Source organism: Echeneis naucrates, chromosome 13, assembly GCF_900963305.1.
Source record: "Echeneis naucrates chromosome 13, fEcheNa1.1, whole genome shotgun sequence".
NCBI classification, from domain to species: Eukaryota; Metazoa; Chordata; class Actinopteri; order Carangiformes; family Echeneidae; genus Echeneis; species Echeneis naucrates.
Genome location: NC_042523.1, coordinates 9,789,228 through 9,807,640, shown reverse-complemented (window position 1 = coordinate 9,807,640; position 18,413 = coordinate 9,789,228). Strand labels below are relative to the sequence as shown.

General features: G+C 41.7%; 2 protein-coding genes across 2 annotated transcripts; both read right to left on the bottom strand.

The window, feature by feature from the left end:
- Window positions 1–397: 397 nt before the first annotated feature.
- On the bottom strand, window positions 398–2,778 carry serpinf2b (serpin peptidase inhibitor, clade F (alpha-2 antiplasmin, pigment epithelium derived factor), member 2b). The gene is made up of 8 exons (XM_029518215.1): window positions 2,725–2,778; window positions 2,554–2,628; window positions 2,124–2,409; window positions 1,818–1,961; window positions 1,511–1,699; window positions 1,225–1,367; window positions 900–1,104; window positions 398–750 (listed from the first exon to the last, which is right to left on the bottom strand). Exons 1-8 carry the CDS (start codon window positions 2,776–2,778, stop codon window positions 398–400), a joined length of 1,449 nt encoding a protein of 482 aa, XP_029374075.1.
- A 1,811-nt stretch (window positions 2,779–4,589) lies between these two features.
- wdr81 (WD repeat domain 81) lies at window positions 4,590–16,747 on the bottom strand. Its single transcript, XM_029517986.1, has 12 exons — window positions 16,512–16,747; window positions 15,324–15,813; window positions 11,279–14,853; window positions 11,087–11,194; window positions 10,721–10,920; window positions 10,349–10,530; window positions 9,942–10,107; window positions 9,483–9,648; window positions 8,500–9,324; window positions 8,256–8,401; window positions 7,940–8,122; window positions 4,590–5,975 (listed from the first exon to the last, which is right to left on the bottom strand). The coding sequence occupies exons 2-12, from the start codon at window positions 15,683–15,685 to the stop codon at window positions 5,649–5,651; spliced, it is 6,240 nt and encodes a 2,079-aa protein (XP_029373846.1). The 5' UTR covers window positions 15,686–15,813; window positions 16,512–16,747; the 3' UTR covers window positions 4,590–5,648.
- Window positions 16,748–18,413: the final 1,666 nt, after the last annotated feature.

Below are 18,413 nucleotides of genomic sequence, written 5' to 3'. Positions count from 1 at the left end.
ACCTTTCACAACATCTTTTAAAATTCAACCACATACACACTGATACTGTAATACTCTGGCATTATACCAGACTAATTTGGCTTCACATTTTTGACACCTTGGGAAAATGTCTGTACTATCAAGTAAAAGATAAACTGATATTTCACTACGGCTATAAACAATTTCCTGTATTTATTTATATTTTGAAAAGACCATTAACCGGTACATCGTTTGTCTCATGCAGCAACACTATATTTAACATTTGACTTTTAAAGGGGATACTTGGCTCCTTGGTATGTGTATTCTGTAGTGAAATAAAGAAACAAATGAAGCTCATGTTTTCACACAAATCCAGCAGGTACAATCACAAAGGTCTTGGTCTGAGTTTCCATGGGACAGCTGGGCAGGTTATTTGTCCCTATTTGGGTGGCCCTCCAAAAATCCCAACATTATTCTTGTCAATTGGGAATCCCACTTTATCTTTGCTGCCAGGACTGACTCTCTGCATGACAGGTGCTCCTGGGTTAGGGTTGGTGATTACACCCATGAAGATGGGAACTTGAGTTGTATCATCCACAAGGACAAAGAAGAAGGGTTGGATAAGGTGGAAAACAGGGTTAGATGCGCGTGAAATGACCACGGCTGTGGCCGCAGCAGCCTCTGCACCCTCCTCGTTTACTTCCATGCTGGACTTGTGTATCACGCTGGACACCAGCAGGGGGCCATCGGCCATTTTAGCCAAATTGGGATGAGAAAACATGTCTCCCAGACCTGACACAGAAAAGATAGCAGAGGCTTAGGGCATAGGATAAAATAGAATTATAGTCTGTAGTGGGATGAAAACATTCATCAAGTAATACCATTTTAATCAGGGGTAAAAATAATTTCTGTGACAAAGCTTCAGGGAAAAAATGTCTTACCCAATTTGATGAATACATCCTGCAACTCTTGAGCATACTCCAGTTTGAATTTAGGGACTTTAACTTGAACAGCCCTCTCCTTGGGCAGACGATCATACAGGTCAGAGATATTCAGTTTTGCAGAAAGCGAAGACACATTTACCTGGCCGGACGAAGGCATGACCACCAACAAGCTCATGGACTTCTGGAATGGGAAGCTCGCTACCTGCAGCGGGAGAAAAAAACAAAAAAGTTTGGTCAGCAATCAGTTTCTTTTCCAACCATATGTGCAATAGGAGGAAACTATATCTTGAAAGAGTGATGAATTAAGACTGGAGGGTTTTACCTGAGCCTCCAGTTCATTATCATCATAGAATCTCAAAGGATGCTTTGCATCTTCCATCACTTCAACATCAACCATCTGGTCCTCATCAAGATAGAAGACACCTCTGGAGGTAAAGCGTGGGTCAAATCGAGCTTTCCATTCTCCTGTAGGAAACAGTCCTCAGTTTTAGTCAGCAATACGCCAAAATACAGAAGCATATGACAAAAGAAATTAGTAAATATAGGTAATATCTTTGACCACTGTTGGTGAGGCAGAAGGAAACATCAATGTATCCTGGGAAAGTCACCTTTGAAATGGACAGCATTAATAAGCATAAGGAGCAGATTGGGTGGTAAAGCAGACAGGAAGTCAGTCATCTTTCCCTCTGTTGCCTTTTCGACCCAGTCATTTATCTGCTGCAAGCTCTCCAACACTGCTGGTTCTGAGTCGTATAACTGCTGGGACTCATTGACAAAGTCCTGCTTTGGCTCAAACCCTGCAACGTACAATGAACACAAATTTTCTCAGAATCTTTTTCTGTCGGGCCGTGCACTCTCACAGTTAGAGTAAGTAAAAATAAGTTTCACAAAAGTTGTGTTCTTCTTGGGAGTAACCTTGGCGCAGGAAGATACGTGTGGCAATTTGCAAGTCATTGTTTCGGAGCTGCTCCAGGACACTATGCAGAGACTCGTGGTAACAGGGGAGAGTTTTTTCATGGAGATGATGCATGAGCAGCTCCTCTGTCTCATTTACTGCACCTGTAAAGATGTGGGGTGCGATAATTGGATGAGAGTGTCTCCAGACGCCTATAAACAAGGGCAAGTTGCTGACACAATTCATCAAACGTGGTAATTGCATGTTTGTTGTACACAAGCTGCTTAGATGCGTGCCATGTAAGGGATGGGACAGGTCATGCATACCTAAAGCCAACTGGGAGAGGGCTAATGATATGCTGAAAGGAGATATGATGACATTTGGTTGCTCTGGTGTTGTCTCCAGGTTCTGCAGCAGCTGCATTCCCAATTTCTGAATGGCAGCAGCGATGGCCTCCCTTGACTCTGGCCTTTGGCCAAGAGACGCACAACCGTCATGCTGCCCTTCATCTGATGAGTCCCCATTGGGCCTAATAGGTGAGGCTGATGCAGGTAAAGTTGCTGGTGTGGTATTTGCTATTTCTGCTTCTGCTGCACTTTGATTATCTGCTTTCTACAGAGAGAAATAGGAGAGAACATTTAGCAGAAGGACACATTTTCCAAAATTTTAATTAAATATGAACCTAACACTGCTGTGACACAGGAAGTACACTGAGAGAAAAACTCTTTTTTTTCCCAAGATACTTTTGCTTCTAACCTCTTTGGGGTGGCTGGGGATCAAAGGAATAAGAGGCACCAATGGCACTGACTTATCTTCTGCCTCCTCAGCATTCTGTTGAGCAGAAAATATAAAATAACAATCTATATAACTACATATTACAATCATCTGGTATGATATTAAGAGGGATTAGAAAGTTCATTGCTTTACAGTGACTCCTTGGCTGCAGAGATAGATCAACAGGAGTGTCAGACAGAGGTCCATGTCTTTACAAGGTAACTGGAGAAAAGAAAAATTATGGTGAGTGAATAATGATGGATCTGCTCACTTCGAAGCAACAAATATGCATCTCTTGTTTGAGAATTATTAGTGTGTAATGCAATAAATGAATGTTCCTCATTTTCACTCCTCCGGTTTGTCACATGGCAGTAAAGATAAAATTAATTGAGCAGACATAACATTGTCACTTCTACATTAATTAGAATATCTTCAGGTCTTAAACACCATCTCTTAAGTCACCTTCTCTTTTAAAGGAACCCAAATCATCTGGAAATGTGTCCAATAAAAGAAATTACTTATCCAAGATTGTATTAATCCAAGTATCAAAAATGTCAAAGTTAAAGCAGCTGCCCAGGCAACATCATAATATATAATTTTGTCAGGCCCAACAACTACTCACTGTGTGGGACCGGACGCCTATCTTAGAAGAGACAATGTTAAGTATTAGTGCATTTTGATGTCTGGAGATATTAATCACTCAAATCAGTATATAATGTCCAGAAGTCTTGAGCAATACAGTGCTGTCTGCAGACTTCACACAAACAGGAAAATAAACAAGTACCAGTAAGATTTTGCATATTTATTTTATATCTTCAAAATGATTCAAATGTGAGACAATATCCCAATAAATGTATTCAAATATTTTTGATCTTACCTTAAATTTAAATAGAAAAAACTTGCTGCCTTGTCCAAAAAAGGAGCGACTGACTGTGGATGGCAGAATTCCTGAGAGAAAAAGATTGGCACTTACTCAGCAAACAGTTAAATATCAACTTACATTGATTGGGGCCTCATGTAAACCACTATTTGTTTGTAAATGTAGAGACTTTTTCAGGGTTAAATATTAAGGCTGAGATGCTGAGCTAGTTTCCAAGTCAATGGGGAGGTGATAAAACCATGACACCCTTTATCTTTGACAGGGAACATGACAATTTAATTGCAAAAGTGTGGTTAATCCAACTGTGTCAGCAAACAAATATAACTTGCTGACTTCATTATTATTTGATGTCAGAGAACAGATGTCCACATTTCTCAGAAACCCCTGGCTTTGATCTTACTGTCGTTCTACTGGCAACAACGCTTCACTGCTGGTTCAAAAAAATAAATAAATAATGGCATGTGTATGTATAATGGTATATGTTGTGAACAGTCATTGAGAGACTTAGATATGAGGAGAAAACACATGTATTCAGGTGATCTGCTCTCATTTCGCCACTAAGAAGTGATATTTTGTAGATTGGAGGACAGTCATCTGCAAACACAAGAAGGGACTTTGTCCAATCTGAATGACACTCACTCAGTGAAGATTAAAAGGCAAGTGACTCATGATGAATTCAGAACGTTCACACAGAACGGGAACACAGAAAAAATTTAAGTAATTTTTATTAATCCAGTTAATAAATAGGCATTTTTTCATGGACTTCTCTTAAAATGTTTTGAGAGTGATTCTGGATTAGCTGTTTCAACATTAGTCGTGCAACTACGACAAATATTCTTTTTAAAACCAAGTTGGCTGTTTTAGGACCAAGGTTTAACTCGAGGATTACAAAATACACAAAATATCAAAAAGTGTGATGCACTAATCAGAGCATTTTTAGCCTTGGGCAAAGAATTAGAAAAGTAGGTGACCTCTTTGACAACATGACTGATAAAATTATACAAAGAACAAAGCTTTGATTGTTGGCTAACACTTGGCTTTTAAAAACATGTTTAAATGTATTAATAGTTGGCCAGAAGCTACGCTTGATTTCAAGAGAAGCATGTCTGATGTACATAAACTTACATTACACAATAAGGAACGAGTTCAGCCACATTTTATTGATGTATTGTTTTCATATGCAGTTACATATAAATGTTAAAATACAAAACTGCTTAGCTTGGCATTGACTGTTCCTAGGTTAGTTTCTGTAGTCAGAGATTAGAAAGTTGTGAGTCTAATTGGCATATCCAGTCAAAGCGGTGTCTGCCAAGATACACTCCCAGTATAATGTTGCTACAGGTTCTTACTGCTAAATCAAGAATCCCTAAATACCATTTAGAAAATCCCAAAGAAACTTCAAGTAATTTATTGGTGGATAAAAACATTCAGTTGCTAAAATCTGAGTGAGACTCTACATGTTACAATTCAGGCCATTCTTGTGCAGGAGAATAAAGGCTGTGCATCAGTATCTGACTTTTCAGTGTGAGGACAACTCAAGTGTCTTCACTCTATTTTTGTACTTTTATTGTTCATGATGTATAAATGACAACAGCAACCTACTCAGAAATGACTCTTGTGGAGTATGGATAACTACTGACAGAAACAAACCAATTTGATCCACAAATACTGCATAGTTAAATCAGTGCATTTGGATATGCATGTATTTTGTTGTAAAGGGAAATGAAAAGTGAGCTCAATGTATTTTTGGTGTTGTTATGAATCTATTTGGAAAGTGTAAACACTTCATAAGAACCAGGCGTGGTTCCACCTTCCTGAGCACATCTTCTGATTCATTCTTTTGAACAGAATGACTGACCTAGTCAAAAGAATAAATTACCTTATCAAGAATTTCCCATTATACATCATCTATACATCTATAGTCTTTAAAAAAAAAATCATGGGATTGACTGTACATGATAAATGTGAATAATGTGGCACACATTTCCTGTCAGGTTCAGTGCCAACAGCCAGGGCGTAAGGATTCAGTAGACATGAGGCTTATACAAAGCCTCTACTTGTGCTGCCTCATTCAGAGAGACAACTGACCTCAAGCTCAGGAGAGGAGACAGAGCGCGCTCAAACACCTGGTGTCTTCACAAATAAGACACTTGAAAGTCAGCAGTAAGAGTGTAACGCATATCTGCGAACCACTGATTTATGCTAGTAACCGAATGGCACCATTCTCAGAGCCCAGCAGAAGAAGCCTCTTGGTGGGCAGGACTGCCAGGCTGGTCAGAGTGCCGCGAAAGTTTTCCGAGCTCAGCTTTGTGCTGCTAACAGGGCTTAGGGAGATATCTGCCATGGAGTACACCCCGATCTTGTTAGCCACTGTCCCGGTTACAATCTCTGAACCGTAAAGGTCAAAAGCGTGGATTGAGTCAGACTGGGACTTGTACTGGCGTACAGGCTTGTTCTCCAGATCTTTCCACACAGTGAGTGTGTAGTCAGTGGACGAGCTGATGATCAGGTTTCCCTCAGCAGCCTGGAAGGAAAACACATGAGACAAGCTCACTGACTAATGTTGTCCGATCCCAGTAAACACTGTCTTTTTCTTCAGATGTCAACCAATACAATTAAAATATCTTTATGAATACCCACACGTGGAAAAAAAAAATATATGCAAGGAAAGCATGAACTTGATACAACACATTTAAAGTAGAGAATCATAAATCAGGTAAGAGCACTCAATTTCTATCAATTCTTCTATCAATTCTATCAATTTCTTATTCACACTGTCAACAGTTACTGACAGGAAAATATTAACATCTGACTAGCAGCATTTCTGTAGCACCAAGTGAGCTCAATGTAATCGATCGTTCTCATTTACTACTAAACTTACTTCAAATAAAATAAGATGATGTACAGTTTGTTTCCTAATATGAAAACAATCACTGATTAATACATGTAAGATGTGAGTAATGCGAGTGTGCCAATGAGAACCAGCGTGGTCTTTATAATGAGTAACCTGTGTCCATATTTGCCTAAACTTGTGCTTTTAAAACTAGAGATACAATCCTTGACCTAATTTGGGGTTAAATAAAGTTTGCTCATCCTTGCGCTTTGTTGACAGCAGATTGGCTGGGTACAACTTTCACCATCTTTGCACCACTACAATTGATGGATGTCAAAATAAAAACCATTTGGCAGATTTTCTTTTTGAATACTTATCACATGACTTGCTTAAAAGTGTAACCACACCTTCTAGTTTGATTGTTTGATGTGATTCAGAAATACAGTGCAACTACTTTCTGGTGGATTTTCTGGGGACAGACTCAGGGTTATGAGGTTATTTACATACTGTATCTGAGTTAGTTAACAGTACACCACCAGACATTAAAAACAGGCACATGAATGCACATAAACAGAAACCTTCTTATTCCTGATTCTAGCAACTCAGTGCATTTAATAAAACACTTGTTTTTATTTTCATCAGGAGCAGGCACTTGAGTCACACAGATAAAGAGTCAAAACAAGTGACAGGTGATTAACTGGCTGATGTACAATGCGTGGGTTGAGATTCCCACAGCTGATGTCTTCTGAAAATTGTCACCATTTCCCAGAAAGTCTGTTTGCGATGTCATGTCGAGAAGAATCTGCTGATTGATGCACTAAATCTTACACTTGGCAACTGAAAATACAATAAATACTCTACTCCTGTGACCCTCCTACCCATTAGAAACATGATACACATTTTAAGTGTACTGTGAAATAAATAACAGATATCAAAAATCTTAGAATAAGAAAGAGTTTTAACTACAGTACAGAGTTAATGCCAAATTATGACACTGCATGAAATAGGTCCACAGGTACATGATCTCTGGAAAAAACTTGACTGTTAAAAAGTCCCATACGCCAGCCTAGTGTTTGGAAACGGTGAACGAAGGTGCTTAAAAAGGTTTCAAGTTACTGTGGACGCAGCATGTAGCTGAGATCTCATTTTCTAATAATAAAAAAAAAAAAGTTGTTCGATTTAATAATGTCCAAGTCAAAAATATTTCTGTGGACAAACAAAGCATCTAGATTCTATACATGTTGTTTCTATATTAGTGACCACATTAAGTATTTATCCCTTTGTTTTCATATTCCGTTCTATGATTAGAAAGTCTTTTGTTGGTACATTTGTAGGCGCTGCCAAACTGCATCCTTTTCTAGGTGAATTTCTATTTGGGTCTTTCTTTTGTTCTTTTCCTCTTTCTTTGAACACGTCAGATAAGATTGTAATGTAGAGACTGAGAACAATCATATAAGCACTAATTTATTTATGCAGTCAGAAAATCTAATCAAATCAATAGCAAACACCACATACTGCAATTTAAAAAACACAAATATTCAATATTAATGTTATTACTATTTCTTGAACACCTCTGACCCTGATCCTACTCACAGGCAGTTCTATTCAGTAATATGAATTTAAGTGAGAAAACTACACACACACACCAGGTATACCTTCATTTGCAGGATATCTCCTTCATGAGCAGGCCAGCCCTTTAGTACAAGCCCTGTACGTGCATCCAGCAAAACAATAAAGCCAGATGAGAAACCTGCAGCCACTGTGCGCCCTGAAGGGCTCACTGCCAGGTAGCGGATGAGCCCAGCACTCAGATTGTTGTATGCCAGACGAAATTCATGCTGAGGAAAAAAGGGAAGTTAGTTTTAGTTTTAGAAATGCCATCATCTTTTCAAACACTGTAACAAATGATAAATGCTGAATATTTTGTGGGATAGGTCTCAGCAGAGAGAGCTTCCTTGATGAAATTGCTACCTGCAAGCCTGGTTTGCGAGGATCAATGAAGCGGAGAACAGAGTCTGCACTGCCAAACACAACACTGCAGTGTGGAGCTGGCATAGTAGTCACAGCTGTAATGGGATTCTTTCCATCTACAGCTTCATATGAGTGAATCTGCTTGCCTAAAGACAAAGGACAGGAATGTGGTAACATAATTATAAGTGTCAGATACACAGTTTTAATCAAGAGCAGTTTGCATCATGTCATTGATATTTCCTACCTGTATACTGATCCCACAGGTGCACAGTACCATCACAGCTAACTACTTCTTGTGAAGTCTCAAGCTGTCCAACGTAAAAGACTGACTTTCGATGGTCGTTATAGGTCACACGAGGCTCCACCTCCTGTGTCCCATCGCCATGGTTATAAAGAGGCCAAAGTTTTACAGTCTTGTCTTTACTTCCAGAAAGGAAGTAATCCTCCCCTACCAGTGGTGCCAAACATTTTGTGGTGCCTGAGTGACCTAGGAAGCTCTGCAGTCGGATCTGGTGGAAGTGAAAATGTGGATCTTGTTGGTTGAGACCAATCTCGTACTGCCAGTAGGCCAGCCAGTTGCCCTGCAGGGAGCGGCCGCTGCGAGGGAGCTCTTGCTTCAGGGCACTGTCCTCGAGGGTGGGGTCTGTCACCCAGGAGGAAGAAAATGACGCCACAGTGCTGACAGATGGAGTGGTGAAGGTGGAGTCAGCGGTGATGATGGGCCTAGAACGTCCCCAAGAGTTGGCCAAGCCATGGTTTGGACTGCCACTGTAATCAGTGTCCCTGGACACCTGGATACGATTTCCAACTAAATGGCTCCCAAAGGTGCCTGACTCAGGAAGTGAGTCTCCCAGGGGGGTGGAGCTACTTGAGGGCACAGGGAAGGGGCTGCAACCCAGCTGTCGTCCAAAACCAGAAGAGAAGCCCACAGAGGATGGAGGCAGTTCTGTCCTTGACGCAGGTATGATGTTTGTCTCTGGACTCACTTGGCTCACATTCTGATGGTAGGACTGGGCCAACTGCCACACCAGCTCGTGGTTGGGAACCAGTTTACGAATTGCCATGTCCCCTGCAGAAATCCAAATGAAACACTGATGTATTATTATTATTATCATCATTAGTAGTCGTAGCATTAAATCATTCACATGCACAAGCATATCTGAACTTATTACTTATTATTATTCTTTTACAGTTTTCCTGTTTGACACAAGTTGAGATATGTCCTACCTATGAGACAGTAGAAGGGGATATAAGAGGCATGGGCCATCTCAGGGTTAAATACAGTCTGCAGCTCCTCCAAGACCCCCAACTCATATGTCACATTTGATTTTTCAGTTGTACAAACATCCACCACCGTGACTTCCCCGACAACTCTACGAGGAGCACTGTCCAGCTAAAGCATAACAGAGACACAAAGAGATGGTTGTTACTCAATAGATTTAACAGTTACATAATCTGCAACAAGCACCTAGATGCGCTCACAAATGCTTTTACATTCGCTCCCCCCACCTGTCATACAGTGTGAATTCCAAGTTTCTGTCTTCCGTTTTTCGTTTGTTGTTTTTTTTTTTTATCCATATTTTCGTTTATATTATATTATTTCGTTATATATAAAAATATTTCCTTTTGTGTTTTACACAAAACTCTCTGAGAGATCTGCTTATTTCAAGTATTTTCAAAACTTACCTGTGGTTGCAGAGAATGCAGCAGTGAGAAAACCGCAAAGAATCGACGCAGAGTGTCAGCCATATGCTGTTGCACCATCTCCCTCCCAATGCGCAGACAGATGAGCGCCATCAGGCTGAGTGTCTTGAGACAGACAGCAGTACGTGTCTGCACCCCACTGGGGAACCTGAGCACAGCAAAGTGGGTACAACCAAGCAGAGCATGAATGTCAGATCAGATCAGAATGATATTTTCTGATCATTTTTCACAAACATGAGAAATATATAGCACTTCAAAAACCATGAAAACGTCACAGTATTTGACAGACGAACATTATGCAATATTTTATAAACATGGAGCTGTTTGACAAGCTGTGTTTGAATCCTCCAGCCAAGATACATATATTTGTGTATATGTTTGTTATTTACCCCATACTTGGTGTGGTGAGCAGATCCAGCAAAGGTAGAAGCACATCCTGATTGAGCTTCATCAGCATGTCCATTAGAGTCGTATCAGAGAGAAAGACAATAATCTTCTGTGTAAGTGCAACAGCTCCAAGCAGACTTGCTTCCTTGCGTGTGTTAAGACGCTGTGAAGAGGGTGGAGACACCTAGAAAATGAAATGTACATTGGAGTGATTTCAGAAGAAAGAATTAATAATTTGAAACTGAAAATAATGTAATTTTAAGTGATATAAATGTGTTTCTCCATGAAATAGCAAACTAGCTGGGGAAAAAAGGGGTTTGGGGGTAATGTTTATACACATCCATTCCCTGTTTGTGTATTGTTTGTCCTCTTACAAGATATCCTATATAAGGCAGGTACTGGTAGGTAAGCACAGGCTCTCCATAAAGTTGAGCTATGTAGATGAGACAGTCCAACACAGGTCCTGCAGTATGATCGCCAACCACAGGCTTCTTCTCATACACACTGCCCATTCCTACACTGTCCAGAGCACCCTCCTCAGATGCAGGGGCCACAAACTGGTGGTTCTTTGACCCTACAGGTAAGAGAGTATGAGTGGGAAACGGAAAGAAAATAATACACACACAGAAATGCGTATATAGTCATAAAACCCCCAGAGTTTGGTTTTGTCATTGCTGCAAAATATAAATGTATACATTTTAAAAAATTATAATAATAAAAAATGTTGGAAATTTACATACCAATGTAACAATTGGTAAGCAATCGCAGCAAATTTCGGGCAACATATCGTGATGTCACTGTTGGTCCGAGCTTTGCGGACAGCCATCGGACTGTTTTGCAGACTGTATCTGTGTGTGGGAGACATGTTTAACACATGAATTAATATCCCTTAGTAACCAAATGTGCTGCATTAATATCTACTATTCACTCACCTAGAAGAATCTTCTGTTCTTTCTCCTCAGAGTCTTCTGATGGATCATGGTCCTCCTCCTCCTGCTCTCCCACAATGCCTTTCTCAGTGTCTTCTATAACCATTCCGTTGACAAAGTCACCCTCTAAAGTGGCAACTGTGGCTCCTGAAGTTTCTGTGCAGCCAGAGAGAGTGAGCTCCAGGTTGGGTACACTCTGGTCATCTGTCCCCTCTTTACCATCATTAGTCTCGGTAACTTCCTCTTCCTCCAGCTCGCCTCCCTCTTCCCCTTCACTTGCATGTTTCAAGTCCTGGCTGCTGTCAGCTGATTTCAGACTGGCTCTATCCCGCATTGAGTCTCCATCACCAAGTGAGAGTTCACTTGTGCTGCTTTTGTCACTGAATTTTCCGACACTTAGAGACTCCTGGTCTTGATCCTTGGATGCTGAGTTCTGGTTTGGCTGTTTCCCAGCAGCCACATTTGCTCCACTGTTGACATAGAACCCATTCTGAAAGTCTTCGGTCTCTGCAAGAAACACTTGGTCATTGAGACTGATGCCAGAGGAGTAGTCGACCAGCCCGGTGTCTCCCACCGCTCCAACTCCTCCACTGGTTCCACTGCTCCCGGCCATATTCCCACTAACAGACCCTGGTGATGGCCGTACCTTGCCACACTGAAAGTCCTCTTCCTCTTCCTCTCCTAGATTACATGTGCCAGCCCTAAGTCCTTTACATGCTTCCCCACCGGAGCCTGAGATGCAACTTTCAAAGCCAGTGATGATCTGCAGCACATGGGGCAGTAGGCTGGAAAGGAAGGCATGCAGGCCGAGCCTCACGATCAGCTGCAGAATGAAACAGTCGGTGTAGAGATAGAAACGTCCACGCAGGCAGTGAGGGTTTTCATATACATTGATCAGTGGCTTCAATAAATACTTGTTGGCATTTCTAGGACCCAGTACTCTAGATATTGGCTCAAAAAGATACCAAGCAGAATAAACGGCAGTGGACTCCTCACGCATGAGAGCTAGAATGAAGGGCAAGAGAATCTCAAGACCCTCAGCTGTGATGTTACCCCGCAACAGTGTCTCAAGCTGCTGCCAAAGGTGAAAAACAACATCTCTTCCCTGAAGGCCACATGAAGTTGCCATTTTGGCATGGTAGGAAAAAATAAAATTGTGAAGTGCTGCAAAATAAGAAGGAAAAGGAAAGGGGCTGATGACTGAATTTAATAACTGGCAGGGGCTTGGAGGTGGAAGCCCATCATGGATGGGGTCATATTTGAAGAGCAGTGGAGGTGAGCAATCTGACACTTCTCTGTGTGCTTTTCCAGAGTGTTTCTCTAACAGTAGCAGCGTGTCAAGGGCATGGTGCAAAGGCAGTGGCACATCACGGAGACTGGCAGAGCATAGCTTCACAACAGCTTGGAAACGCTGTATGAGAGGGGTGCCTGGTTTCAGTCCTCTTAGTTTAAAGGAGAAAAATATCTCAGCAATGAGTACACCAAGAGCCTGCATGTCTCTTTGGTAGAGCTGTGTTAGAGAGGGCAGAGTTTCAATTATCACCCCAGTTCTCATGTAGTCGCTAGATCCTGCTGGATGCCATACTTCGGCATGCAGACTCTTCACCAGGAAGTTGTTCAACTTCTCCAACTCTTCCAAGGGCTGCAGTGGGTTAAAACCATCAGGGAGGATGATCTTGATTTCTTCAGAACTGGTGGCGCTTACATTTCCCTCCCCATGTTTTTTGTTCATTGGCCCACCTCTTTGTAACATCCCAGTACGTAACCCAGGGCCTAAGCCACTTGTAAAATCACCAGGGAAGGAACTTGGAGACTGAGATACAATAACTGCCGTGTGATCTCCTCCTATTTTTCCTCCCGCCACACTGACACTTGGCAGTGGCACAGAGCAGGATACAGAACTGGATGAACCAGCGGATGCTAATGAGTCCAGAGCTTCTGTTCCTTGTTCAAGGTCATCATCTCTGTCTACCATAGTCCAGCCACTGGACTCGCACCCTGTGGACTCTGGCACCATTCCATCCACAGTGTCAGCCATTGTGTCAATTGGAGGGATGTGTAGAGAAGGCACATTAAGAGCAGCAAGGCCAAGGAAAGGAGGTTCTGCTGGGGCATACTGGGAAGGAGATAAGCGGGGAGGGTGGGGTTGGTCAAACAGCTGAACTACGCCATAGGTAGTCAGATTGGTGTGGTTGTCCACCAGGTGTAGGCACACGTTCTTGGCTTTGACAGCTTCTTTGCCCGACAGCTTATAGCCAAATGTGAGGTCTATCCAGTGATGTAAATGCTGGGACACCTCTCTGCTCTCCAGAAGGCGCCGGTGGACTTCAATGAAATCCTCACAAGACTTGCACCAAGAAGGCACATCCAAGTCTGGCATGTCGGGGTGGATAGAACGGAAAATGGAAGGATCTGAGTAGAACTCTGGAATGCACTCATCAGGGGTCCAGCTCTGCATGCGCTCCATACTGGCTGGGTATTCATTCGGCTCCCACTGAGATCTAACATGGCTGCACAGCACTGACTTTGGTGTCTGCCGGGCTTTGTAGACATAGTAGGTAATGTCTGAGAGCACATCCGATATGTGATGAGGTACATGAAGGTGGTCAGACGGTCCTGCGCCACCAGCACCGACAGAGCCACTGAGGTCTCCGCCTACACCTCCAGCACCAACACCGTTACCCACTGCAGCTGCCATAGCCTCTTTGGTCATCTCATATGTGAAGTCCAGCTGTTTATCCCCCTTATTGAGCCTGAACTTTGACCTCCTGAGATCCCGGAATTTCCCAAATGGCACAGTGAAATCCACCACCCATGGCAGCACTGGGTGATAATTAGGGTCTCCTTCACGTCGTCCTGCTAACCTGTTCAGTTCCATCAAGTACCGGAAGTTACTGACTCGTCCATGAACCCAGTCCAGAACCAATATCTTGAGCTCATCAAAGCAATCTTTGCAAAGTCTTTTGTTCTCTCGGCTCACACATTCACCGTTTCCTGGCAGAGCACTGTTTGGCACTTGTCTGCCTGTAACATCCCTGTTTGTGGCCTCCACCATCCTTAGCTCCTCATAATGGGCTAGGTTGAGCTTGAGACGGCTGCAGAGCTGCTCATCCACTGCTATGTCCTGCAGAGAGAGCTCGCCACAAGACAGACCTGCAGCATGACATGCCTGCAGGGCTATTAGCAACTGGTAAAGAATGAACAACACTTTGGCATGGCTGTTAGCGAGCTTGGCTGGGCTAAAGTAGACAATATCGTGGAGAGAATACTGAGTATATGGTAGAATTACATACAACATTTCAACAGTCTCCAGCAGACACTCTGCAGGCAGAACATTAGGACACAGATGGTCTGATTGGGACTTGGAAAAGCAAGATGAGCTGGATGACAAGTAGCTTTCCTTCTCTCTCTCTCTGGCAGGAGAAAGGGATGGTGATGCTTTATCAGTTGAGATGAATGTGGATTTGAAGAGCTTCTGCAGCGCATGACGCACTGCATCCACAGCTGCAATATGCATCTGTTCACTGGGTCCTGCATATGGCTGGACAAGCCTGTAATGAGCTTCACGCCATAGGTTCCTAAGAAAAAGGGAAGAAAAACAAGAAGCAGAATGTCACAACTACCACAGAGACTCTACAGTGACAGCGTTTAGATTCCTCATTTAAGTAAACTTGCACATAACTCTGACAAATAAACCTACAATTCATTGTAATCACAGACCAAAAAAGGTTAAGGCCTCTTACTTTGTGGGTACTTTGTAACAATTGTCCAAAACCAAATGGAGACTAAATAAACAAGCTCAAACTAACATAAAATCATTCATAAATAAATAAACAACAGAAAATCCCAACTTTCCAGAAGGCAGAGAATGTTTACTGTTTTTGCTAATGACAAATACTTGCACAGTATCAGTAAACGCTTACTAAGTAAGAGTATGTCTAAAATTTCGACCGATACTGCACATAATTAATATTCTAACAATCAGCGTACAGATAACCATAAGATCACAAACACCTGTTTCAGTATTATATAAATATATTTTCGGTACCTGACATTGTGCTGTGAAACACACTGCATGGTCTTGACATAAGAATCCTGTGACATGAATTCCATTTGTTGATCGCACGGGTCTCTGGCAAATCTGTAGCTTAGTTTGCTCTTCCTCAGGCCCTGAATGCACACTCGTGTCCACCCAGGAGGCAACTTTGCCTGGGAACACTGAAGGTATGTGCAAATTTCAGCCTCACTGATACTATCAAAACGGGCACAGCGCATGACCCTCTTCTCCCTCAAGCCCATCACCCAGCGGGTAGGAACAAGGGCTATGAGTTCCCGAGAGCGTGGACCAAGGCCTTGCTGCCGTCTGTCGATCCCCAAGTCTTTCTCAACTGCCTGCACCAGCCAATCCATGGCGAGTTTCCAACACTTGTCCAAAGTTGCACACTCAGCTGTGTTGACCTCACTGTCTCCCACCAGGAGTGAGTTTCATGCATCCATGAAAGAAGAAGTCAAAGTCATCAGCATCAGACTTTATCTCCCTAGAAAATACACAAAAACAAATTAGATATACAGCAACTTATTTTATCAATCCATAAAATTATACTACAGTTGTTTCCATACAAGAGTTCTCTCATGCTGGTGACTGCTCATGACTACTTGCACTTCTGCAAGTCCCTGAAGTTTGAACTCATCTCACATGACTGAAGCATTTCTGCCCCATTTCCTCTACCCTGGTGGCCAGTCTTCTGTAATGTGTCATATTTTTGGACTAACTACAGTCAAACTATTGCTCAGTGCCTCTCATCAAGTGTTTAACTCTCAAAAACTCTCATGTAGCTTCAGCAGCTCAAAGTTTTGAATAAATCCTAAATCGCGTTAGCTTGGCTGCTAGCCTGTTGGCAGATATGAAGCCAGAGCAACAATAAAGCCCAACTTGGAACCAAAACTAGACACTATGAATTACATAACACGTAAGGTTGGTTTAGTTCAGTACATCCTTTTTGATATTTTGACGACAGAAGCATCAGTAAAAATCCCAAAGACAGTTGGGGAACTAACAACTTAAGGCTACCAGTTAGCTTAAAGAAGAAGCGATGAAATTTAACTGAGGGGAGCAGAAAGCAATAACAGTTAGTGGAATCACCGAGACATAATGGACAAGACTGGTTTTACATATTAAATATAAGCAGATTGTAAGCCAGAACAACAACAACTCACAGCACACTGTTTAGCTCACCTCTCGCCACTTGTAGCAGTTGGCAGTTAGCTAGCGTTAAGCTAACGGTGCACCGCTGCTTTCACACATCGTGAGATCGCACCGCATTAACTTCGCAGAGCCGGGACATGCTGCGTGCACCTCCTGCGTGAGCCTCCCGTGTTTTCTGGTGTTTACAGCTGCGTGTCAGCAGACAGATGGCCGTCGATCACATCGGTGGTGTTTTTGCTCCGTGCTCGTCGGAGCCATGTTTCAGAAGCGACACCTCACGTGACACAACAGCAGCCCCATCTCATGTGACTCCACATCCTCAGTGACCTGCAAGGACATCTGATCAGCACCAGACTACAGTCAAAGCATGTGGAGCATGTTAAAAGAAAGATTGATAGTTACAGTCAGACATAAAAAATAGGATGCATAAGATCATATATGAACAGCACTGAACAAACAAAAGATAAATAATAGCCAAAATCTGGCCAGATGTGATGACGAGCAAGGAAGTAGAAGAAAAGTGACTCTACTAATGGATGTAATCAATTTAGAGCCTGTAACTGAAATTGCTCATTCAACTTTGGATTTTCACTTGATGCATTAAATGGACAGGTGGAGCAGGGGTCAGCAGTCCTGTTCCCAATCCACACAGTGCTTTAAAAACAGATGAAATCAGTTCTGTACCTACATTTAACTACTAAATACCAACGTTGTGGCAAATTAATAGAGCAGAAGCAGATAAAACAACAAAATAGACAAATGATATTAATCTAGCTTTGGTTCTAAGAGGATGACATCAGACTAGGAACGTGTTTTAAACTTTTACTGATGCCTACTATTGTGTATCAGCCGTTTTGCTTCTGTTGTCTTTTACACAGTTTTCTCTGCAAAGTGTGCAACTTTTTTTAGCCCCTTTAGATGTTTGGATTCCCATTCCCAACAGCAAGAAGACATCTGATCAGCCCAAAATGCATTCTGCTGTATGGCAAGGACCCAAGGCATAAAGAGCTATTGTCAGCTACAAGAAGAGGGAGTCCTGCAAAGAATCCTAATCTCACCATTACAGAGTCAGTGTGCTTGCACCTGGAGACACCATGAAAGAGCAAATCCACAGGTTTTTCATGACTCTGAACAACTTACCAACCAAGTACTAGTTGGTGAACAAACATGGATAAAGATGTTGTTATTATTATTATTATTATTATTATTATTATTATTATTATTATTATTATTATTATTATTATTATTATTATTATTTACTTAGTTATTTCATCAATGCTTACAGAGCATTCTTTAGCCTTTTTCCATTTTGGTAACTGACAGTCTGACAACTGACTGACTGACAACTTCCAGTTCAGCAAATGAGCTTGAGGGATCATTATCATTATCATTATCCCCACAAGGTGGCATTATTTCCCAGACAAATCCTTCAGTGAACTTGTGCAGACAGGGAGAGTGCAGTCTGTGCATTTGCAATCATCTGATTTATTTATTTTTTTTAATTTGTCCTGGTTGCTTCAACTTTGTCTTGTTGTATGATAATGGATAACAGCATCAGGATGTCTGCATAGCACACCTGCATTTTGACTCAATGCTGTGCAAAATGATCACTGTTTGACTAGTAATAATCTAATCGGGATTTTTATCACACAGTTTATTTTGGGTAAGTCTTTAACATCAGCATTGGACTGTATTAATTTAACATTTAGATTTTCTTTTTTTATGTACAATTTTTTTTCGCGATTGCTTTCAGTGATCCAAACTTTAATCCTTTATTTAATGTAAATTTTAAACCCCAATGTCAGCCAGGTATATTTGTTTCTGGTATGGTATGCATTGCAATGCAAAATAGAAAATAGAAACTTTCTTATGCATACATAAAATATTTTGTTGTGACAATATAATTTAATTCAATATTTATTTTTACATAGC

Bases quoted from the DNA above. Each gene is read 5' to 3' on its own strand.
- serpinf2b (XM_029518215.1), bottom strand. From the start codon at position 2,778: ATGGACCTCTGTCTGACACTCCTGTTGATCTATCTCTGCAGCCAAGGA. The intron at 2,410-2,553 runs GTTAGAAGCAAA...TTCTCTCTGTAG, and splicing joins TCCCCAGCCACCCCAAAGAG to AAAGCAGATAATCAAAGTGC. The intron at 1,368-1,510 runs GTGACTTTCCCA...TGTTTCCTACAG, and splicing joins TAATGCTGTCCATTTCAAAG to GAGAATGGAAAGCTCGATTT.
- wdr81 (XM_029517986.1), bottom strand. From the start codon at position 15,685: ATGGATTGGCTGGTGCAGGCAGTTGAGAAAGACTTGGGGATCGACAGA. The intron at 10,108-10,348 runs GTAAATAACAAA...TGCTGTGCTCAG, and splicing joins CTCACCACACCAAGTATGGG to GTTCCCCAGTGGGGTGCAGA. The intron at 9,325-9,482 runs GTAGGACATATC...GGATTTCTGCAG, and splicing joins CCCCTTCTACTGTCTCATAG to GGGACATGGCAATTCGTAAA.